The sequence below is a fragment of the Aethalodelphis obliquidens genome, unplaced genomic scaffold (genome assembly GCF_003676395.1).
Source record: "Aethalodelphis obliquidens isolate GAN/ISIS:26980383/991018 unplaced genomic scaffold, ASM367639v1 scaffold105, whole genome shotgun sequence".
NCBI lineage: Eukaryota > Metazoa > Chordata > Mammalia > Artiodactyla > Delphinidae > Aethalodelphis > Aethalodelphis obliquidens.
This window is the reverse complement of record NW_020838049.1, coordinates 496,994-522,081: the sequence shown is the minus strand read 5'-3', so window position 1 is coordinate 522,081 and position 25,088 is coordinate 496,994. Positions and strand designations below refer to the sequence as shown.

The 25,088-nt window shown below is 38.0% G+C and overlaps 1 protein-coding gene across 1 annotated transcript in view; it reads left to right on the top strand.

The window, feature by feature from the left end:
* The window catches only part of SHC4 (SHC adaptor protein 4), a 134,326-nt gene extending 111,325 nt beyond the window's left edge, over positions 1–23,001 (top strand). The window contains exons 11-12 of the mRNA XM_027096670.1: positions 11,542–11,795; positions 20,592–23,001. Coding sequence (XP_026952471.1) covers positions 11,542–11,795; positions 20,592–20,747 — 410 coding nt within the window. The 3' untranslated portion in view covers positions 20,748–23,001. The remainder of the gene's footprint in view (positions 1–11,541; positions 11,796–20,591) is intronic.
* Positions 23,002–25,088: the final 2,087 nt, after the last annotated feature.

Here is a 25,088-nt window from a genome sequence, read left to right as displayed (position 1 = left end):
GAGAATTGAGTAGAGTTCCCTGTGCTGTACAGTAGGTCCTTATTAGTTATCTATTTTATATATAGTAGTGTGTATATGTCAGTCCCAGTCTCCCAATTTAGTCCCTTCCACCCCGCCTGCCTTGGACCTCAGGTTTTGGAAATAACTTTATAAGAGCATACACTCAATAGCTTCCATTTCATGGGCTTTTCAAAGCAACAATTTTTTTTTTTTAAGATGCTGGGGGTAGGAGTTTATTAATTTATTTTTTATTTATTTTTGCTGTGTTGGGTCTTTGTTTCTGTGCGAGGGCTTTCTCTAGTTGGGGCAAGCGGGGTCCACTCTTCATCGCGGTGCGCGGGCCTCTCACTGTCACGGCCTCTCTTGTTGTGGAGCACAGGCTCCAGACGCGCAGGCTCAGTAGTTGTGGCTCACGGGCCTAGTCACTCCGCGGCATGTGGGATCCTCCCAGACCAGGGCTCGAACCTGTGTCCCCTGCATTAGCAGGCAGAGTCTCAACCACTGTGCCACCAGGGGAGCCCCAAAGCAACAATATTTTATTAGAAAATACATTTAGTGGGTGGCCCAAATTATGTAATCTGGGATATTCCTTGATTAACAACTCCAGTTCCTTTATAAGCAAATCTTCAATGTTAAAAATCGTTATGGAACTTCCCTGGTGGCGCAGTGGTTGAGAATCTGCCTGCCAATGCAGGGGACATGGGTTTGTGCCCTGGTCTGGGAAGATCCCACGTGCTGCGGAGCAACTAAGCTCAGGCACCACAACTGTTGAGCCTGCGAGCCACGACTACTGAAGCCGCGCTCCTAGAGCCCATGCTCCACAGCAAGAGAAGCCACCGCACTGAGAAGGCTGTGCACCGCAACGAAGAGTGGCCCCCGGTCACCGCAGCTAGAGAAAGCCCACGTGCAGCAATGAAGACCCAATGCAGCCAAAAATAAATAAATTAAATAAATAAATTTTAAAAAATCGTTATAACTCAAGCAAAGAAACTTTGCCTCTTGTCATAGACAATTCAATAATATGAAAGGCAAAATTAATCCATAATAACATTCCTGTCATTAGTTGAAAGTAAATAAGGCTTGTTCTGTTTAAAACTATAATGTCAAAATGCGTTTTCATTGATTCTAGCCTCTTTCTTTTTTCATCCTTTTTCCCTCTCCCTGCCTTGGTGGCAATATGTTTAATAATTTAGGCCTCTGGTTCTCTCTCACTCTCTATTTCCATTTGGGATTTAATGTACCATAGCCCTCCTGGACTTCTTGCTACCCCTTTGAGGTTAATTTCAGTGTATCACTGCTCCCTCCAAAAAAAATTAACTCCAACTCCAAAAGTATAAATAATGTTGATTTAAGAAAATCTAGTAAGATGGAGTAGGGATAACTTTATATATAACGTTCTGCAGAATGTCTTAAATACACCTCTTAACGTTTCCCCCCAATGTTTCCTCCTGTTTCTTTCCTTCCTCCTGCAAAAATCCTCTTTATCTTCTTTAAGCATACTTAGCCTCCCTTACCCAGATTAGTTACTAATTAGTTCAGTAAAACAAAACAAAAACAAATCCAGAGACATGAACCTAATATATCTCAAGTATGCCTTCAGGGCTCCTCACTTCATCCTGTCACACTGCGAACATAGGAAAAGCTCTAACACAATCTTTAGTCTGATCAAACATGGCAGAAGGAAACCATTAGTACTGAAACTAATTTTTGTATTGATTTATTATTAGTTTCAGTCTTAGCTTCCATAACAAAGAAACCCCCCTAAATCCCATACTGTAAAAAGGACTGAAGTTTATTTATTTTAGCTAATAGCCCAAAGATGGATGGTATAGGACTGGTGGGACAGCTTTGCCATTGTGACACTTGGCTTCCATCTCTGGTCTAAGAGCTTCAATTTGGTCTGAGGTCTTCTATCTTTAGTCTAAAATCTTGAGCTCTCACCATCCCATCTGTATTCAGCCAGTGGGAAGTAAGAAAGGCACGTGGAGTGCACACATGTTTCTTGAAAGGACATGACCCAGAAGTGGCAGACATCATTTGTTCTTACCTGCCATTGGCAGAACTTAGACATGGGGCCGTACCTAGCTTCACGTTACTCTAGCTGGGTGGCCATGTGCCCAGCTAAAAATTAGGAATTCCATAATGTAATGAAAGGGAGAATAGATATTGGTACACAATTAACTGTCCCTGCCACTGCATACCTTTCTGCCACTCAAATATGCATGAGCTCTTCTTTTCACTTAGAACATATGCCTTCTCCCAAAGGGAGACCTTGCAAATACCCCAAACAGTTACAGCATCCAGCCTAAAGTCTGTGACATCTGGGTGATATGAAGTCCTCTCAATCAAGATTGGATGGGAATCCTTACTATTTGCCAAGTTGTCTGCCCTCTTCCACACCCAAAATTAGTGGTGGAAGAGGAATAAGATAGCCTCAATAAAAACCCACATTCACAAAAGGGAAGCAGGCAAAACACACAGTGGTCATTGGTCCATAGTGATTACCAAATCCTGCCAGGCAGTAATTGTGAAGACTCCCTGAGCCGGAAGTGGAGAAAGTGATTTGCTTGGCCTGTGGTTCAGTGTTATGGGAGGAATCTCCTTGTCCATTGTTATCTGGGTTGTTCCTGCTGTTATCCTTCGTGTGTCCATCTAAAGTAGATGTTGGAGAAAGTGCCTTTCTTGGGGCTTCACCACTTGTGCAGCTTATTTCCTGTTGATATGGGTTTGAGAGATTGGAGTTTGCTGTAGAGGCCAAAAAGCCATAGACAAGAAGGGATTGTCATTTCTTTGGCCATGTATCTTCCTTAAAAACTTAGTAGGATTTCACTCTGTCCATTTAGAGTCAGTTCTACGTGAAATTTCCCATAATATTCTTTCACTGTCCTTTTATTGCATGAAGAATGCTTTCTCTCTTCCTCTTATTTGTAGTTTCTGTGTTGTTTTTTCCTTGATCACTGATCTTTGAGATTTATTAATTTAACTGTTGTTTCCAAAGGACCCAGGTTTTGTTTTATTTTTTTTCTATTTTTTTGTTTTCTGTTTCATTGACTTCCATTTTTTATCTTTATTATGTCTTCCTTCTACTCTCTTTGGATTAAATTTCCTCCTCTTTATCTAGCTTGTACTACATTTTCTTCTATTGCCTTTATAGTTTTATTTCCAAATAAAATATTTATTTCACTTGAACTTTATATTTTCTATGAGGTAGGGGGTCTAACTTAATTTTATCTATGAAAGTGATCTAATTTTCCAAACAACATGGACTAAATAATGTTCTCTTTCTCTAGTGCCACTCTCCATTTTACTAGATTCCTTCTACATGTGTGAATCTGTTTCTGGGCCTTTATTCTGCTTTTTATATTGGCCCACTTGCTTGTTGTATACCAGTATATTAATTACTATATATGAATTACTGTGGCTTTTTAATATATCTTAATAGACATGTAATTTTTCCTTTGTATTACAGATTAATTTTTTTTCTTAGTACCACCTCGATCTTTCACTTAGGCTTAACATTTTATGTTAACATCTTATTTTACCAACTTTTTAGACTCTTTATAGAGGTGAATGTATTTTTCCCCTCAGTAACACGATAAATTTCTATTTTATAGTTTTCACACACCCAGTAATCCATACTGATAAATAATATACAGTTGATTCTCATAATCTGTGGATTCCATATTTGAGAATTTGCTTACTTGATAAGATTTATTTGTAATCCCAGAATCAGTACTCGTGGCACGTTTATGGTCATTTGTGGATATGTGCAAAGCAACAAAAATTTTGTGTCACCCAATGTGCACATTCCCAGCTGACGTCAAACAAGGCGACACTCTGCTTTCTTCTTTCAGCTCATACTGTAAGCAAGTGAACTTTTGTGGTCTACTTAGTGCCACATTTCCCACATTTTTGTGCTACCTCTTGATGACCTTGCTGTTTAAAATGACCCCCAAGTGTAGTGCTGAAGTGCTGTCTGGTGTTCCTAAGTGCAAGAAGGCTGTGATGTGCCTTACAGAGAAAATATGTGTCTTAGATAAGCTGAGTTCAGGCATGAGTTACAGTGCTGTTGGCCATGAGTTTAGTGTTATTAAATCAACAATATATACTAAATAAGGTGTCTAAACCCAAACACACATAAAACAAGTTTATGTAATGATTGATTGACTGATGAAAATATTGTGACCTGAAGCTTGGTAGAACCTAACCCTGCATTTGTCCAGGGGCAGTGGTTCCGTTTTCACTAAATCAGTGTTCTGGCAATTTTATAAAATATAACTACTTGCATAAAGAGACTGCTTATGGTCCTCCAGAATCAGAGATGGAGTCTTATAACACGTGGGGAGAAAAGGGTAGGCTTTTCTTCCCACAACAGAAAACTGAGGATTATCCCCCAACCCTGACACTTTTCTCACAAAAGTATATCCCTCTTCTGATTTTCCCTTTAGTTAGGTGGCTATCTTGACTCTTGTATACACTTTTAATTCTATAAACAGTGTTTTTAATTAAAAAGTAATACAAATACTCATAGAAGAAATCAAAATAATAAATAATGCTATTTTAAAATATGTACCTTCCCAAGGCTTAACACCATATACAGTTCCCTAAGATATTAGGAGTTCCTTCTGACTACTTCCAAAATGTTAATGCATGGTTAAGTATTTAGCTTTCTACTTAAGTACCTCTGTCTGTCTACAGATAGATCTAATGATCAATCTATCTATCTAATCATTCTTCTTTAAAACGAAATGGAGTATCCCCTTCTGTACTTGTTCTTTTTCACTCCTCTATTTTAGAGATTTGTCCAAAGTAGCACATAATATTTTGTAGTTTTCTTTTTTTCCAGTTTTACTGAGATAAAATTTGACATATAGCATTGTATTGGTTTAAGGTATGCAACATACTGATTTGATATATATACATATATATTGCAAAACGATTACCACGCTAAGTTTAGTTAACATCCATCACCTCACATAGTTAGTTTTTTTTCTTTGTGATGAGAACTTTTAAGATCTACCCTCAGCAACTTTCAAATATGCAATGCAGAATTGTTACCTATAGTTGCCATGTTGTACATTACATCCCCAGAACTTATTTATCTTATAACTAGAAGATTGCACCTTTTTAGCATTTCCCCCATCCCTCACTCTCTGTCTCTGGCAATCACCCATCTGTTTTCTGTTTCTATGAGTTCTGTTTTTTTGGATTCCACATATAAGTGAGATCATACAGTGTCTTTCTCTGTCTGACTTACTTTATTTAGCATAATGCCGTCAAGGTCTATCCTTGTTGCAGTTGGCAGGACTTCCTTCTTTTTTATGGCTTAATCATATTCCACTGTGTATTTATATCATCTATTCATCTGCCAGTAGATACTTAGGTTGTTTCCATGTCTTGGCTGTCAGAAATGATGCTTCAGTGCACATGGGGGTGTGGATATCTTTTCGAGATAGTGATTTCATTCCCTTCAGATATATACCCAGAAGTGGAATTGCTAGATCATATGGCAGTTTTTTAAAAGAATGTTTGAAGAACCTTCATTCTGTTTTCCATATGGCTGCACCAATTTACATTCTCACCAATAGTGCACAAGCGTTCTCTTTTCTCACCAACACTTAACCTCTTGTCTTTTTGATGATAGCCATTCCAACAGGTGTGAGGTGATATTTCATGTGGTTTGATTTACATTTTCTTGATGACTAGTGATATTGAGCATCTTTTCATATACCTGTTGGCCATTTGTGTGTCTTCTTTGAAAAGATGTCTATTCAGTTCCTCTGCCCATTTTTTAATTGGATTTTTTTTTTTTTGCTATTGAGTTGTATGTGTTCTTTATATATTTTGGATATTAACCCCTTATCAGATAAATGATTTGCAAATATTTTTTCCCATTCTGTAGGTTGCCTTTTCCTTTTGTTGATGGTTTCCTTGGCTGTGCAAACTTTTGGTTTGATGTAGTCCCAACTTGCTTGTTTTTGCTTTCTTTGCCTTTGCTTTTGGTGTCAAATCCAAAAAAACATCGCCAAGACTGATGTCAAGGAGCTTACCCCTTGTTTTCTTCTAGGAGTGTTAGGATTTCAGGTCTTATGTTCAAGTCTTTAGTCCATTTTGAGTTGATTTTTGTGTATGGTGCAAGATAGGCATCCAGTTTCATTCTTTTACATGTGGCTGTCCAGTTTTCCCAGCACCATTTATTGAAGAGACTATCCTGTCCCCATTGTCTGTTCTTGGCTCCTTTGTTGTAAATTAATTGACCCTATATGTATGGATTTATTTCTTGGTTCTCTGTTTTGTTCTGTTGATCTACGTGTCTGTTTTTATGCCAATACCATACTGCTTTGATTACTCTAGCTTTGTAATATAGTTTGAAATCAGGACACACCATGCCTTCAGCTTTATCCATCTTTCTCAGGATTGCTTTGGCTAGTTGAGATTTTTTTGTGGTTCCATACAAGTTTTAGGATTGTTTATTCTTTTTCTGTGAAAAATGCCATTGAAAATTTTTTTTTTTTTTTGTGGTATGCGGGCCTCTCACTGTTGTGGCCTCTCCCGTTGTGGAGCACAGGCTCCGGACACACAGGCTCAGCGGCCATGGCTCACGGGCCCAGCCACTCCGCGGCATGTGGGATCTTCCCGGACCGGGGCACGAACCCGTGTCCCCTGCATCGGCAGGTGGACTCTCAACCACTGCGCCACCAGGGAAGCCCCCATTGAAATTTTGATAGGGATTGTATTGAATCTATAGATTGCTTTGGGTAGTATGGACATTTAAAAAATGTTAATTATTCTAATTCATGAACACAAAATTTCTTTCCATTTGTTTGTGTCTTCTTCAGTTTCTTTCATCAATGTCTTATAGTTTTCAGTGTATAGATCTTTCACTTCCTTGGTTAAGTTTATTCTTAAGTATCTTTTTCTTTTTGAAGTTATCATAAATGGGATTGTTTTCCTAATTTCTCTGATAGTTTATTAGTGTATAGAAATGCAAGTAATTTTTGTGTATTAATTTTGTATCCTGCAACTTTACTGACTTTGTTTATTTGTTCTAACAGTTTCTCTTTTTTTGGTGGAGTTTTAAAGTTTTCTATATATAATGTCACCTGCAAATAGAACAGGTTTACTTCTTCCTTTCTGATTTGGATGTCTTTTATTTATTTTTCTTGCCTAATTGCTCTGGCTAGGACTTCCAATACTATGTTGAATAAAAGTGGTGAGAATGGGCATCCTTGTCTTGTTCCTGATCTTTTATACCTGGAATAAATGCCACTTGATGCTTTTAATGTATTGTTGAATTTGGTTTGTTAATATTTTGTTGAGGATTCTTGCATCTATGTTCACATGTGATACTGGCCTGTAATTTTCTGTTCTTGTGGTATCCTTGTTTGGTTTTGGTAGTAGTGTAACACTGGGCTTGTAAAATGTGTTTGGAAATGTTCCCTCCTATTTTTTGGATGGGATTGAGAAGAATTGATATTAATTACTCTTTAAATGTTTGGTAGAATTCCCTAATGAAGCCATCTGGTTGTGGACCTTTTTTTGTTGTTGGAAGGTTTTTGATTAGTTGTTCAATCTTCTTACTAGTAATTCTTCTGTTCAGATTTTCTGTTTCTTCATGATTGTCTTAGTGGGTTGTATGTTTTTAGGGATCTAAATCTATCCATTTTTTCTAAGCTATCCAATTTGTTGGCATAAAATTGTTCAGAGTAGTCTCTTATGATCCTTTGTATTTGTGTGGTATCATTTGTAATGTCTCCTTTTTCTTTTCTGATTTTATTTATTTGAGTCCTCTCTCTTTGGTCTTGGTCAGTCTAGCTAAAGGTTTGCTTATTTTGTTTATCGTTTAAAAACCAGCTTAGTTTCTTTTCTATTGTATTTTTACTCTCTATTTCATCTATTCCTGTTCTGATCTTTGTATTTTTCTTTCCTTCTATTAAATTTGGGCTTAGTTTGTTTTTCATTTTATAGTTCCTTGAGGTGTAAAGTTAGGTTGTTTATTTGCAATCTTTCATTTTTCTTATGGATGGAGGTGTTAATTGCTAAAAACTTGACTCTTAGAACTGTCTTTGCTGCATCCCATAAGTTTTGGTACATAGTTTTCATTTGTCTCAAAATATTTTAATTTTCAATTAAATTACTTGCCTCAAGTTATATTCTGACTTCTCCTTTGATTTCTTCTTTGATCCATTGGTTGTTCAGTGGCATGTTTTTTAATCTCCATGTATTTGTGAATTTTCCAATTTTCTTCTTGTAATTGATTTCTAGTTTCATATCACTTTGGTTGGAAAAGATGCTTGGTATGATTTCCATATCCTTAAATTTATTAAGACTTGTTTTGTGGCCTAACATGTGATCTGTCCTGGGGAGTGTCCCATGTGTGCTTGAGAAGAATGTGTATTCTTTTGCTTGGAATGTTCTGTAAATGTCTGTTAAGTCAATCTGATCTAATGTGTAATTTAAGTCCAGTGTTCCTTATGATTTTCTGTGTGAATGGTCTATCTATTTTTGAAAGTGGGGTATTAAAGTCCCATACTATAATTGTATTGCTGTTGATTTCTCCCTTCAGGTCTGTTAATATTTGCTTTATATATTTAGGTGCTCCTATGTTGGTCGCATAAACCTTTTTTATTTTCAATTGTTTTATAGTATTCTATTGTATGAGTGAATCATAATTTGTATAACCAATCCTTTATTGATGGACATCTAATTTTTCCCTGTCCTTTGCTAGTATAATGATCAATACTGTCAAAAAAAATCCATTTACATGTGCTTTAAAAAAAATTGAATGCATCAATATGCTGTCTTCACAGTTCACATTGGTTTCTTTAAATGTCTTGTTCTTTCTTTCTCATTGGAATTACTTGCAATTGTTTAATCCAGATTTTAGATGTTAGATTTTTTTCTCTTCCTTAAACCATATTCCCCCATTTCAAAAGTTTTACTCACCAGATACATATGGGTGTGGATATTCATATATATCTTATGTTTTCCTGAATTTCTGGTTGTGACACTGTGTCTTTAGTTGCTAATGGGAACTCCAAGATGACATGATTATTTTCTTCCATGATTCCTGTCACTCTTTTCTTTTTTGATCTCAGTTCAATCAGAGTGATTTAAGCAACCTTCCTTGTTGCTTCCTTAACTGTCAGTACTTCTGAGAAAATATAATTATATCAAGTTAATAATTCATTAAATAGTATATGGAAATTATATATAATTAACTGTATTTAAATTATGATTATATTTTTCAAAGTCAACTTTATGTATGAAAAGGAGTCCATACTAGACAATGCACCACAATGTTAAAGAGTGGTTGTATTTGGTGATAGGATGAAAAGTGATTAATTTTCTTTGTTTTTCTGTGTTTACCAGATTTTTTTTTAAAATGTGTAACTTTTAAACTTAAAACAAAAGTTTAAAAAATATGTTAGATATTCTGCTTTTAGAAAAATTATATTTTCAGCAAATGTTTGGATGATTGAAAATTTCCCAGCTTTTAGAAAAGTTATATTTTCAGCAAATGTTTGGATGATTGAAATTGTGCTAATTTGGGAAACTATGTTAGGAAAATAATGTCCATATCCTCAGGCTGGCCCATGATCTATTGCCTCTTTTCAAGATGATATAATGTCTGTTTTTCTTTTGTTTTGTTCTTGTCCAAGAGTGCTCCACAATCTCAGAATAAACCAAAAACCATCATGCACTAAGATGTGTGCACCTACATACACATGCATGCATCTCCCTCACACTCACACACTTTCTCTCTCACGTACACAAACACACACACAACTACTCATCAGAAGTTCTCTATTAGGCCTGAAAGCAGGCAGCACTAAGGCCAACTACAAATATTATTCATCAAATCTGGACACATTTCTTCAGGTTTTTCTGGTAAACATAGGTAGAACCTGATTGTAGAGGAGAATATGTTTAGCCACTAGATACAGACTGAAGATATTTTGAAAAAGTTATATTCATGAATGCTGCATCGAAATTGTGATATGCAGAGAGAAGTTCTTAAATAGTGCCAAAACTATAACATATTAATAGGAGACTGGATTATGTCTACAGGGCACTTGTTTTGTGTAAGTTATAAAACTTAAAGTCAAGAGGATTTCTCATTTGTGAGACCCTTGTGTAAGGACATGTAAACATTCCTTTGCATTTATAAAGAGAAAGCTGGTTTCTATGCAAAAGATCCTTTGAATTTAAAAAGACAAAGTCTGATTTCTATGGTTATTTTCCTAGTAAATTTGCCATATTAAACATACAACTTTTGGGAATTCCTTGGTGGTCCAGTGGTTAGGACTCCATGCTTCCACTGCAGGGGGCACAGGTTCAGTCCCTCCCTGGGGAACTAAGATCACGCATGCTGTGCAGCACAGCCAAAAAAAATACATAAATAAGCAAACATACAACTTTTATCTGGATTCAGACCTGAGAATTTTGTGTTATTACTTCTAGGGATGCTGTATATCATCCTGATAGCTTTGCTGTCTACTTAGGGACCTTTGTGGGTTATACAGAAGTAGAGTGGCTAGACCAGTTTTGAAAATTAAAAGATTTTCTCATCCAAGCCAAATTTTAGAGTGTGGTGATTAAGAACCTGGGCTCTGATGATAGATCTCATTTCAAATCGCAGATCTACAATGTATTAGCAGTGTGACTTTGGGTAAGTCGTTTAACCTTTTTAAAGATCCATTTCCTTCCCATTTAATTTTGAGAGCCAAACAGGATAATACATGTAAAGCATTGAGCAGTGCCTATCATACTCAATGAATGTGAGCTACATAATAATTGTTATTACTGTGAGTACCAGTAATACTATAAAGGGCTACCTGGATGTACCTTCTCATCCCCAGTGCTCTCAACTCTGGATCACATTCTGTAGAGCCATGGGAACTTGCCTCAGGCCATGCCTCCCTGATGATTACCTTCTTCTACTTGATCAATTCTGCTTTGTCCAGGCAGGGGAATTACACAAACAGCAAAGTGGTCATTTACTAGGAATGCTGTAAGCTTCAGCACGGCTTTAACGTTGATGGACAGAAGCATCTCTGAAGCACATTAGTAATTTGGTTTAAAAGAAAAAGCTGAATATTAAAAAGTGGGCATAGCCCAAAGTTACTGTAGGCATTTTCAAAGCATTTGAGAATGTTTTAGAAGTTATCTATAGTCCAGGTACAGCACAAACCTCTTTCTCTTTAACATACAGCCCATGGGACATAAAGAGACTCTCTCTGCACTTATGAAAGCAGTTCTTATGGGTCAGTTCCATTTCTCATTTGAAAGGAAAACTGCACCTGGGCAAGGCTTTCCTGGTAACAGAAGCCAAAGGCAATGTTTGGATCTACCATTAAATTAGAGACTGTTGGAAATTCTAGAAACAAAAACCCCATTTGTTCCAGAAATAGCACTATTTAAAGAGTGCCTGGCACACAGTAGGTCCTCAAATTATATCTGGTGAGTGAATGAATGAATGAACAAAAGGATGGATGAGGAGGTAACTTGGTGGTGTCTCTCTTTGTATTTTGACTTCAGAGGCACCAGAAACTGTTCAGCCAGGTGCCACGGCCCAGCCTGCCAGCTCACATTCTTTGCCACACATTAAGCAGCAGCTGCGGAATGAAGACTGCTACCACGGCAAGCTGAGCAGGAAAGCAGCAGAGAGCCTCTTGGTAAAGGATGGGGACTTTTTGGTTCGAGAGAGTACAACATCTCCTGGCCAGTATGTGCTGAGTGGGCTACAGGGAGGCCAGGCAAAACATCTTCTCCTGGTGGATCCCGAAGGCAAGGTATTATTGACCCCCATTAGAGTTTCACAGGATCTTGTGATTCAGGTTACTCTGAGTGATAGGTCTAAAGCCTGATACTGAAGAGTATTTAAGGTTAAGGGTTTACTTTTTCTTGAACCCTCCAGCTAGAGCAGGAAGTGGTAAATAGAGGCTAGTGGAGGGGTTTGAGTGGGAGCCACCCTAGAGGATCACTTGGAGGACAGCCTCTTTCTGCCCTTCTCAGTGCAGTTCAGTGAGTTAAATGAATACCTCCTACATGGAAGTACGGGGATTCACACTTAACTATTGATCAGTATCACATACAGAGTCCTTGCTCTCAGGGTGCTTATAATTTCACAAGACGATGCTTAAATAATTATGGATGAATAACATAAGAATGGTTCAACCAAAGCATTATGGTGTTTCTCAGGATAGAAGGGGGTGCTCCGCTTGAGGCAAACTGAAAAGGCTTCTTGCAGGGTCTGACATGTAAGAGGAACCTTGAAAGAGGGCAAAAGTTTTAAAGGGAGACATTTGGAGCATAAGGAAGGAATCACAGGAGCAAACAGAGCGGTAGAATGGTATTAAATAAAAGAGGTATGGCTAGAGCGGAGGATACCTGTAGACAGAAATGATCCTGGACAAAAAACAATTATCAAACTCGTAATAGTAAGTTCTTCTCTATAAATAATTACTATAAATTTAAGTGGATTAAACTTCCCAAACAAAAGATGCAGAATAACTGGATGGAGAGCTAAATGGACAGGATCCAACTACATGTGCTATTTATAGGAGGCTCACTTTAGATTTAAGGACACACATAGGCTGAAAGTGAATGGATGGAAAAAGATGTTACATGCAGATAATAACCAAAAGAGAGCAGAGGTGGCCATGCTTCTAGGAGGCAAAATATTTGTAGGAATATATATGATAGAATGTATCAAAAAGTAACATGGCAAAAAGGTTGCTTGCAAATTTGGATTGGGTGACAGTGTTTACCATTTTCCTAACTGGGAATGACAGTTGCTTTAAAAAGGTAATGGTGGGGGGGACCTTAAAGATGGCAGAGGAGTAAGACGTGGACATCACCTTCCTTCCCACAAATACATCAAAAATACATCTACATGTGGAACAACTCCTACAGAACACCTCCTGAATGCTGGCAGAAGACCTCAGAATTCCCAAAAGCAAGAAACTCCCCATGTACCTGGGTAGGGCAAAAGAAAAAATAAAAATCAGAGACAAAAGAATAGGGACGGGACCTGTACCTCTGGGAGGGAGCTGTGAAGGAGGAAAAGTTTCCACACACTAGGAAGCCCCTTCACTGGAGGAGACGGGGGGTGGATCGGGGGGAAGCTTCGGAGCCATGGAGGAGAGCGCACCAACAGTAGTGTAGAGGGAAAAGCGGAGAGATTCCTGCACAGAGGATCCGTGCTGACCAGCACTCACCAGCCTGAGAGGATTGTCTGCTCACCCGCCAGGGTGGGTGGGGGCTGGGAGCTGAGGCTCGGGCTTCGGAAGTCAGATCCCAGGGAGAGGACTGGGGTTGGCTGAGTGAACACAACCTGAAGGGGGCTAGTGCGCCACAGCTAGCCAGGAGGGAGTCCACGAAAAAGTCTGGAACGCCTAAGAGGCAAGAGACCATTGTTTCGGGGTGCGCGAGGAGAGGGGATTCAGAACACTGCCTGAACAAGCTCTGGAGACGGGCAGGAGACACGGCTATCAGCATGGACACCAGAGACGGCCATGAAATGCTAAGGCTGCTGCTGCAGCCACCAAGAAGCCTGTGTGCAAGCACAGGTCACTCTCCACACCTCCCCTACTGGGAGCCTCTGCAGCCCACCACTACCAGGGTCCCATGATCCACAGACAACTTCCCCGGGAGAACACGTGGTGCACCTCAGGCTGTTGCAACGTCACGCTGGCCTCTGCCTCCACAGGATCGCCCCGCATTCTGTACCCCTCCCTCCACCTGGCCTGACTGAGCCAGAGGCCCCTAATTAGCCACTCCTTTAACTGCCTCCTGTCTGGGTGAAGAGCAGAAACCTGAGGGCGACCTACATGAAGATGCGAGGCGAAATCCACAGCTGAACCCAGGAGCTGTGCGAACAAAGAAGAGAAAGGGAACTCTCTCCCAGCAGCCTCAGGAGCAGCAGATTAAATCTCCACAATCAGCTTCATGTACCCTGCATCTGTGGAATACCTGAATAGACAACGAACCATCCCAAAATTGAGGTGGTGGACTTTGGGAGCAACTGTAGACTTGGGGTTTGCTTTCTGCACCGAATTTGTTTCTGGTTTTATGTTTATCTTAGTTTAGTATTTAGAGCTTATTATCATTGGTAGATTTGTTTATTGATTTGGTGGCTCTCTTCCTTTTTTTTTAATATAGATATATGTATATATATATATATATATGTATATATATATATATTTTTTTTCCTTATTCTCTTTTTGTGAGTGTGAATGTTTATTCTTCTTTGTGTGATTTTGTCCGTATAGGTTTGCTTTTACCATTTCTCCTAGGGTTCTGTCTGTCCATTTTTTTTTTTTTAGTATAGTTTTTAACACTTGTTATCATTGGTGGATTTGTTTGTTAGTTTGGTTGCTCTCTTCTTTCTTTTTTTTTAATTTATTTTTATTTTTTTAATTACTTTTTAGTTTTTTTATTTTAATAAAATTTATTTTTTATTTTAAAATTTTTATTTATTTATTTATTTTCTTTCTTTCTTTTTTCTCTCTTTTCTTCTGAGCCTTGTGGCTGACAGGGTCTTGGTGCTCTGGCCAGGTATCAGGCCTGAGCCTCTGAGGTGGGGGAGCCAAGTTCAGGACATTGGTCCACCAGAGACCACCTGGCCCCACGTAATATCAATTGGTGGAGCTCTCCCACAGCTCTCCGTCTCAAAGCTAAGACCCAGCTCCACTGAACGACCAGCAAGGTCCGGTGCTGGACACCACATGCCAAACAACTAGCAAGACAGGAGCACAACTCCACCCATTATTAGAGAGACTGCCTAAAATCATACTACGTTCTCAGACACCCCAAAACACACCACCGGACGCGGTCCTGCCCACCAGAAAGACAAGATTCAGCCTCATCCACCAGAACACAGGCAGCAGTCTTGTCCACCAGGAAGCCTACACAACCCACTGAACCAGCTTTACCCACTGGGGGCAGACACCAAAAATGGGAACTATGAACCTGCAGCCTGTGAAAAGGAGACTGCAAACACAGTAAGTTAAGCAAAATGAGAAGACAGGGAAACACACAACAGATGAAGGAGCAGGGTAAAAACCACCAGACCTAACAAATGAAGAGGAAATAGGCAGTCTACCTGTAAAATAATTCAGAGTAATGACAGTAAAAGTAAAGATGATCCAAAATCTTGGAAATAGAATTGAGAAACTATAAGAATGGTTAAATAAGGACTTAGAAGAACTAAAGAGCAAACAAACAATGATGAACAACACAATAAATGAAATTAACGATTCTCTAGGAGGAATCAATAGCAGAATAACTGAGGCAGATGAATGGATAAATGACCTGGAAGATAAAATAATGCAAACAACTACCGCAGAGCAGAATAAAGAAAAAAGAATGAAACGAATTGAGTACAGTCTCAGAGACCTCTGGGACAACATTAACTGCACCAATATTCGAATTATAGGGGTCCCAGAAGAAAAGAAAAGAAAGGGACTAAGAAAATATTTGAAGAGATTACAGTTGAAAACTTCCCTAATATGGGAAAGGAAATAGTCAATCAAGTCCAGGAAGCACAGAGAGTCCCATACAGGATAAATCCAAGGAGAAACATGCCAAGACACATATTAATCAAACTCAAAAATTAAATACAAAGAAAAAATATTGAAAGAAAGGGAAAAGCAACAAATAACGTACAAGGGAATCCCCATAACGTTAACAGCTGATCTTTCAGCAGACATTCTGCAAACCAGAAGGGAGTGGCAGGACATATTTAAAGTGATGAAAGGGAAAAACCTACAACCAAGATTACTCTACCCAGCAAGGATCTCATTCAGATTCAATGGAGAAATTAAAACCTTTACAGACAAGTGAAAGCTAAGATAGTTCAGCACCACCAAACCAGCTTTACAACAGATGCTAAAGGAACTTCTCTAGGCAGGAGACACAAGAGAAGGAAAAGACCTACAATAACAAACCCAAAACAATGAAGAAAATGATAATAGGAACATACATATTGATAATTACCTTAAATGTAAATGGATTAAATGCTCCAACCAAAAGACATAGACTGGCTGAATGGATAAAAAAACAATATTTGCTGTCTACAAGAGACCCACTTCAGACCTAGGGACACATACAGATTGAAAGTGAGGGGATAGAAAAAGATATTCCATGCAAATGTAAATCATAAGAAAGCTGGAGTAGCATTTCTCCTATCAAACAAAATAGACTTTAAAATAAAGACTATTACAAGAGACAAAGAAGGACACTACATAATGATCAAGGGATCAATCCAAGATGAAGATACAACAATTGTAAATACTTATGCACCCAACATAGGAGCACCTCAATACATAAGGCAAATGCTAACAGCCATAAAAGGGGAAATCGACAGTAACATAGTCATAGTAGGGGACTTTAACACCCCACTTTCACCAATGGGCAGTTCATACAAAATGAATATAAATAAGGAAACATAAGTTTTAAATGATATTTTAAACAAGATGGACTTAATTGATATTTATAGGTCATTCCATCCAAAAACAACAGAATACACTTTCTTCTCAAGTGCTCATGGAACATTCTCCAGGATAGATCATATCTTGGGTCACAAGTCAAGCCACAGTACATTTAAGAAAATTGAAACCGTATCAGGTATCTTCTGTGACCACACCGCTATGAGACTAGATATCAATTACAGGAAAAAAATCTGTAAAAAATGCAAACACATGGAGGCTAAACAATACACTACTAAATAACCAAGAGATCACTGAAGAAATCAAAGAGGAAATAAAAAAATACCTAGAAACAAATGACAGTGAAAACGCAATGACCCAAAACCTATGCGATGCAGCAAAAGCAGTTCTAAGAGGGAATTTTATAGCAATACAACCTACCTCAAGGAAAAAGAAACATCTCAAATAAACAATCTAATCTTACACCTAAAGTAATTAAAGAAAGAAGAACAAAAAACCTCCAAAGTTAGCAGAAGGAAAGAAATCATAAAGATAATATCATAAAATAAAATCATAAAGAAATCATAAAGATCAGATCAGAAATAAATGAAAAAGAAATTAAGGAAACGATAGCAAAGATCAATAAAACTAAAAGCTGGTTCTTTGAGAATATAAACAGAATTGATAAAGCATTAGCCAGACTCATCAAGAAAAAAAGGAAGAACACTCAAATCAATAGAATTAGAAATAAAAAGGAGAAGTAACAACTGACACTTCAGAAATACAAAGGATCGTGAGAGATTACTATAAGCAATTCTATGCCAATAAAATGGACAACCTGGAAGAAATGAACAAATTCTTAGAAAAGCACAACCTTCTGAGACTGAACCAGGAAGAAATAGAAAATATAAACAGACCAATCACAAGCACTGAAATTGAGACTGTGATTAAAAATCTTCCAACAAACAAAAGCCCAGGACCAGATGGCTTCACAGGTGAATTCTATCAAACATTTAGAGAAGAGCTAGCACCTATCCTTCTCGAACTCTTCCAAAAAGTTGCAGAGGGAGGAACACTCCCAAACTCATTCTACGAGGCCACCATCACCCTGATACCAAAATCAGACAAAGATGTCACAGAAAAAGAAAACTACAGACCAATATCACTGATGAACATAGATGCAAAAATCCTCAACAAAATACTAGCAAACAGAATCCAATAGCACATTAAAAGGATCATACACCACGATCAAGTGGGATTTATCCCAGAGATGCAAGGATTCTTCAATATACACAAATCAATCAATGTTATAAACCATATTAACAAATTGAAGGATAAAAACCATATGATCATCTCAGATGCAGAAAAAGCTTTTGACAAAATTCAACTCCTATTTATGATAAAAACCTTCTAGAGAGTAGGCATAGGGGGAACTTACCTCAACATAATGAAAGCAGACATGATAAACCCACAGCCAACATCATTCTCAATGGTGAAAAACAAACCATTTCCTCTAAGATCAGGAACAAGACAAGTTTGTCCACTCTCACCACTATTATTCAACATAGTTTTGGAAGGTTTAGCCACAGCAATCAAAGAAAAAGAAATGAAAGGAATCCAAATCAGAAAAGAAGAAGTAAAACTGTCACTGTTTGCAGATGACATGACACTATGCATAGAGAGTCCTAAAGATTCTACCAGAAAACCACTAGATCTAATCAATGAATTCAGTAGAGTAGCAGGATACAAAATTAATGCACAGAAATCTCTTGCATCCCTATACACTAATGATGAAAAATCAGGAAGAGAAATTAAGGAAACACTCCCATGTACCATTGCAGCAAAAAGAATAAAATACCTAGGAATAAACCTACCAAAGGAGACAAAAGACCTGTATGCAGAAAACTATAAGACACTGATGAAAGAAATTAAAGATGATACAAAGAGATGGAGAGGTATACCATGTTCTTGGATTGGAAGAATCAACATTGTGAAAATGACTATACTACTAAAAGCAATCTATGGATTCACGGCAGTCTTTCTCAATCTACCAATGGCATTTTTCACAGAACTAGAACAAAAAATTTCACAATTTGTATGGAAACACAAAAGACCCCCAATAGCCAAAGCAATCTTAAGAAAGAAAAACGGAGCTGGAGGAATCAGGCTTCTTGACTTCAGACTATACTACAGAGTTACAGTAATCAAGACAGTATGGTACTGGCACAAAAAAAGAAATATAGATCAATGGAACAGGATAGAAAGCCCAGAGATAAACCCATGCACATATGGTCACCTTATCTTTGATAAAAGAGGCAAGAATATACAAAGGAGAAAAGACAACCTCTTCAATAAGTGGTGCTGGGAAAACTGGACAGCTACATGCAAAATAATGAAATTAGAACACTCCCTAACACCATACACAAAAATAAACTCAAAATGGATTAAAGACCTAAATGGCCGGACACTTATAAAACTCTTAGAGGAACACATAGGCAGAACACTCTATGACTCTCTATGAACACTCTATAACACTCTATGACATAAAACACAGCAAGATCATTTCTGACCCACCTCCTAGATAAATGGAAATAAAAACAAAAATAAACAAATGGGACCTAAGAAATTTAAAAGCTTTTGCATAGCAAAGGAAACCATAAACAACACGAAAAGACAACCCTCAGAATGGGAGAAAATATTTGCAAATGAAGCAATTGACAAAGGATAATCTCCAAAATATACAAGCAGCTCATGCAGCTCAATATCAAAAAAAACAAACAACCCACTCCAAAAATGGGCAGAAGACCTAAATAGACATTCTCCGAAGAAGATATACAGATTGCCAACAAACACACGTAAGGATGTTCAACATCACTAATCATTAGAGAAATGCAAATCAAAACTACAATGAGATATCATCTCACACGGGTCAGAATGGCCATCATCAAAAGATCTACAAACAATAAATGCTGGAGAGGGTGTGGAGAAAAGGGAACCATCTTGCACTATTGGTGGGAATGTAAATTGATACAGCCACTATGCAGAACAGTATGGAGGCCTTAAAAAACTGAAACTAGAACTACCATACGACCCAGCAATTCCACTACTGGGCATATATCCTGAGAAAACCATAATTTAAAAAGAGTCATGTACCACAATGTTCATTGGAGCTCTATTTACAATAGCCAGGACATGGAAGCAACCTAAGTGTCCATCGACAGATGAATGGATAAGATACAGAAGATGTGGCAGATATATACAGTGGAATATTACTCTGCCATAAAAAGAAACGAAATTGAGTTATTTGCAGTGAGGTAGATGGACCTAAAGACTGTCATATAGAGTGAAGTAAGTCAGAAAGAGAAAAACAAATACCATATGATAGCACATATATATGGAATCTAAAAAAAAAAAATGGTTCTGAAGAACCTCGGACAGGAATAAAGATGCAGACACAGAGAATGGACTTGAGGACATGGGGAGGGGGAAGGGTAAGCTGGGACGAAGTGAGAGAGTGGCATGGATATATATACACTACCAAATGTAAAATAGCTAGTGGAAAGCAGCCGCATAGCACAGGGAGATCAGATCGGTGCTCTGTGACCACCTAGAGGTGTGGGATAGGGAGGGTGGGAGGGAGACACAAGAGGGAGATATGGGGATACATGTATATATATAACTGATTCACTTTGTTATACAGCAGAAACTAACGCACCATTGTAAAGCAATTATACTCCAATAAAATGTAATTGGGGGGACTTTCCTGGTGGTCCAGTGGTTAAGACCTTGCCTTCCAATGCAGGCAGGTGTGGGTTCGATCCCTGGTCAGAGAGCTAAGATTCCACATGCCTCGGGGCCAAAAAAAAAAAAAAAAAAGGAAATATAAAACAGAAGCAATATTGTAACAAATTCAATAAAGACTTTAAAAATGGTCCACATCAAAGGAAAAAAAATCTTAAAAAAAATAAATTAAAACAAATGCAATTGGGAATGAGAAAATTGTTTACTAAGGGATCCAGAATTGAAAAGTATCTTTATTTTTCTTTATTCAGCAGTTACCTCATTCAAGGATATGTCTGTTTTTACCCTATGATTGTTTATGCGTTTCAGGAGAACCATTATCATTTAACCTAAATACATTTGTATTTCCTTTTCAAGGTGAGGACCAAGGATCATGTATTTGATAATGTTGGCCACCTTATCAGATACCACATGGATAATAGTTTGCCAATCATCTCTTCTGGAAGCGAAGTAAGCCTTAAACAACCAGTGAGAAAAGATAATAATCCAGTAGTTTTGCATTCCAACAAATGACAGTATGGAAGTACCGTCACACTGATACTTCAGGAAAGTCCATTTTGTATTAGGACACAAAAATAATTCACACTTGGTTTCTAGATAAATTAGAGCACAAACTGCGAAGTGTATCTTTCTGAGACCATCATGGACTAGGTCCTTTATAAAACAAAGAACTAACAAAAATTGATCTTCAGAAAGTGAAAATCAGAAAAGGGGAAGAGGATGGGTCCCTTTGAAAAGAAAGTATACATATGCACGGATGTCACTTTTTAAGGCCATATTGCATTGATAACAAACTAAAAAAAGCACAATTAAAATTTCACGTGCTGAAGACAACTTGAATGAACTGCTGGGGCAGTGGTATGTGCCTTTCAACTTGATAATTTGGGGACATTTTCATATTGGGGAGATTAGTTCTAAATGTCTTCATATTCTATAACTATAAAAACATTTGCCAAAAAAGTTTTTCCTTGTTATAAAAATAAGAAGCCATTTGCTTAATAGTTATTGACTTTATTACATTTTCTGTTTGGTAACCCTTTCACCTCAGTGTTAAAATAAATTTGACATTGAATTTGGACTGTGTCTATACCAGTGGAATCAAATCAAGGGCCACTGAAAGCATTGGTCAGTTTCATTGGCCTGTCCCATTTGCCGTTTAAAGGGCTGGAGCCCAAATGTTTTGTCCTAGTATTTCTCAATCTTTGCTATTCGGACTGTTTGTATGCAACATATGACAAACTAAAGAAGCCAAATCTATGTCATTTCTGATTTCATCGTATTTCTCCCGCCTTGCCTCTCCCCCTCACCCTTCCCCCCAAAAAAGAGCTCATGAGTGCATGGATTTAAAAGATGGCAAACAAACCAGTGTTCTTCATATTCAGTCTCCAAATTGGTTCCATTCTTATTTAAAGCACCGAATTTATTTTAAAGTATGGGGAAATATCCCCTTGATTGGCGGTGACTGAATCATAGGCCCTCATCTACATGTATCCTTAGCACCTTTTCTAGATATGACCAGGCACAATGTACCAGGGAGAAAACACTGAATGAAACAATTGGAAAGGTTTGACACATGCAGGCACACTTGGTAAACCAACGATGTAATGAAGCGTTGTTTAAGCAAAAGCACTGGACTGGGCCTCATTGTGACCTTGAGCAACTTGCTGAACCTGTCTGGACTCCAGTTTCCTTGTCTATAAAATGAGGGAGCTGGGCTAGGTGAATTCATAGGTCCATTTCAGCCCTAACATAATATGAATTTATAAAAGGCAGATTTTTCATTTATTAGGGGTCAGTGTTGATAACCAGTCTGTATAATTAAGCTTGAAACTGCAACTTTTTCCTTTAGTCTGTGTCTGTGCTCATTGAGATCATCATTCAGATAGCAGAGATCTGGAGGCTTTCAGTCAAAAACACTGAAACTTTGGAAAAATATAAGTGATGGTAGTAGAAGTAGATTTGGTTATTTTGAGTGGCAGAAAACGGCTTCGGTCTCAGCCCTCTACCTGCCTTTGCATATAGAGATATGGCCATTATTTTAGAGTTTTTTGTGTTTATTTTTTTTATCTTGAGTTATCTGGACAATTGCCTTAATTCCACTTCACTTTGGCTGTGTAGATACAACTTAATCTTTGTAATTGTGAAACGTTTGCTAAGTTTTAAGTAAAATGAGAGAAACTTCTTTCACAGAGAAATCATCAGAAACCAAGCACACTGAACTCTAGTATTTTTATGTGAAGGTTTATGCTTTTAATTTACTTTTACTGCCATTGGCTTCTTAGATAGGTTTGTTTCCTTTTATACAACTAGGAAATAATGTATGTTTCCTCAATTTTGCATACACTGTAGTTCTTGATTATTTGTCCTCGTAAAGGGGATGAGCATGGGTGTAAATCAGCGAAGTTTATGGGTGATCTTATTATCTTAACAGAGACAGAGCAGGGCTGTGGTCTCCTTCTGGTTGAGCAGAGTGATAACTGGGTGGCCAGAAGAAGTTCTTGATAGAAGATGATGCAAAGAGTATAGCTGGCCTGAGCAGGACACATAGATGGTCAGTGTTTGACTGTAACGGTGTGGTAGTTGGATGAGCAAACACCACACTTGCAACAACGGGCACAGTTAAAGGGAAACAACAAAAGAAGTGTTTGCCTGCATGCTCTTTTGATGTCACATCCTTATCTTCATCTGTCTTAAGGTGGAAATCCATTTGTATATAAATACCTGTAAACAACTTAAAAAAAATAAATGGTTATTGCTTTGTGATGACTGACAGTATATGTCTGTTGTTTGGGATTTGGAAAATTTATCATCTGTAGGATGTATCAGGGTCCTGACAGGAAACAGCTGGCTCACTTAAATTAGGTGACTAGAGGAGAGTTTGATAAAGGGACTATTGACAAAGGTGTGGGCGAAGTATGGAGAAGCCACAAGGGAGGATGCAGTGGTCTTCAACCAGTGAAGGAGTAGGGGAGGGAGCAGTAACAGAATCTGGTGGGAGAGCTGTGTGAAAAGGCTGCCTTTTAGGAGCTGTGGCCTACAGAGGAGGCACTTAACCAGCCCTGGGGACTCCACTGGGAGGAGGCTAAGGGGCATTATGCTCAGTGGACGAAGGATAGCCTTTCAGCAAATGATGCTGGAGCAGCGATATATCTGTAGGCAAAAGAATGAACCTCACACTTTATGTAAACATTAGCTCAAATGGATTATGGACTTAAGTGTGAAATGTAAAACTGTGATAACTTTTAGGAAAGAACAACATAGAGGAAAGTCTTTAGGATATAAGGCAAGGCAAAGAGTCCTTAGACATGATCTGTTAAAGGAAAAACTGGTATGTTGTACTTCATCAAAAGTACACATTTTTGGGAATTCCTGGTGGTCCAGTGGTTAGGACTTTGCACTCTCACTGTTGAGGGCCTGGGTTCAATCCCTGGTTGGGGAGCAAGCCAAAAAAAAAAAAAAAAAGAGAGAGAAAAAAATACAAATTTTTGATCTGTGAAAGCTCTGATAAGAGGATGAAGGACAAGCTGTGGACTGGGAGGAAATATTTGCAAACCAAATGTCTAGAATAAATAAAAAGCTCTTAAAACTCAACATAAAAATTTGACTTAGAAAATGGGCAAAAAACATGCATAGACATTTCACTGAAGGTATACAGATGGCAAAAAGCAGGTGAAAATACATTCAACATCATTAGCCAGTAGGGAACTGCAAATTAAAACCACAATGAGCTATCACTATACACATAACAGGACGAGTAAATGAAAAATAATGACAACACTAAATGTTGGCTAGGATGAGAAGAAAGTAGATCACACATACATTCCTGGGGAGACTGTAAAATAGTGCAGCCAGTCCAAAAAGCAGTTTGGTAGTTTATTAAAAAAGTAAACATGCAACTGTAAACATTCAACCCAACAATTGTATTCCCATGCATTGATCACAGAGAAATTAAAACTTACGTTCACATAAAAACTTGTACAGGAGTGTTTATAGTAGCGCTGTTTGTAATGACCTAAAACTGGAAAAGTCTTCAATGTTCCTTCGGTGTGTGAATGTTATACAAACTGTGGTACATCCGTACCATGGAATACTACTCAGCAGTAAAAAAGAATGAGAAGATGAGATGCTGATACAATCACTTAGATGATCTTCAGAGAATATGCAGAGCAAAAACAAGCTAATCCCAAAAGGTTATATACCATAAAACTACAGTTATATAACATTCTTGAAATGTTGTTTCTATAAAATTATCGAAATGGAGAACAGATTAAGGAAGGAGTCAGTAGGAGAGAGGGACGTGAGTACAGTTGTAAAAGAGCAACATGAGGGATCCTTGTGTGATTGAATTGTTTTGAATCTTGACTGTATCAATGTGGATATCTTGGTCGTGTTACTGTACTACAGTTTTGTGAGGTGTTATCATTGGTGGAAGCTGGGTAAAGCTTACAGGAGATGTCCCTGTGTTATTTCTTGCAATCACATGTGAATCTACAATTTTCTGAAAATAAAAAGTTTAAGTTAAAACAAGTTGGGAGGTAAAAGTTAGATATGGCAAGAGATTTTAAGAAGATTGCCACTTTAACCCTTGGCAGAATCACCGAATATACTAAATCCACCGAACATGGTGGTTGGCTCATCTTCGTAGTCCCAGGTCCCATCCTTCTAGCACTAGGAGGGGCCATGTGGCTGAGCTGCATGAGAACACCTTCATCCTACTCAAATGTAAATGTTTGATGGCATCTCCAAAGGTACATTGATAAGATCAAAGGGTGGCAAACACAGACGGTCAGCTCTGTCCAGACCCCCTCAGATCCGCTGAGCCAATTCTGTGTGTTTAGCTCCTAACTCCCTGCA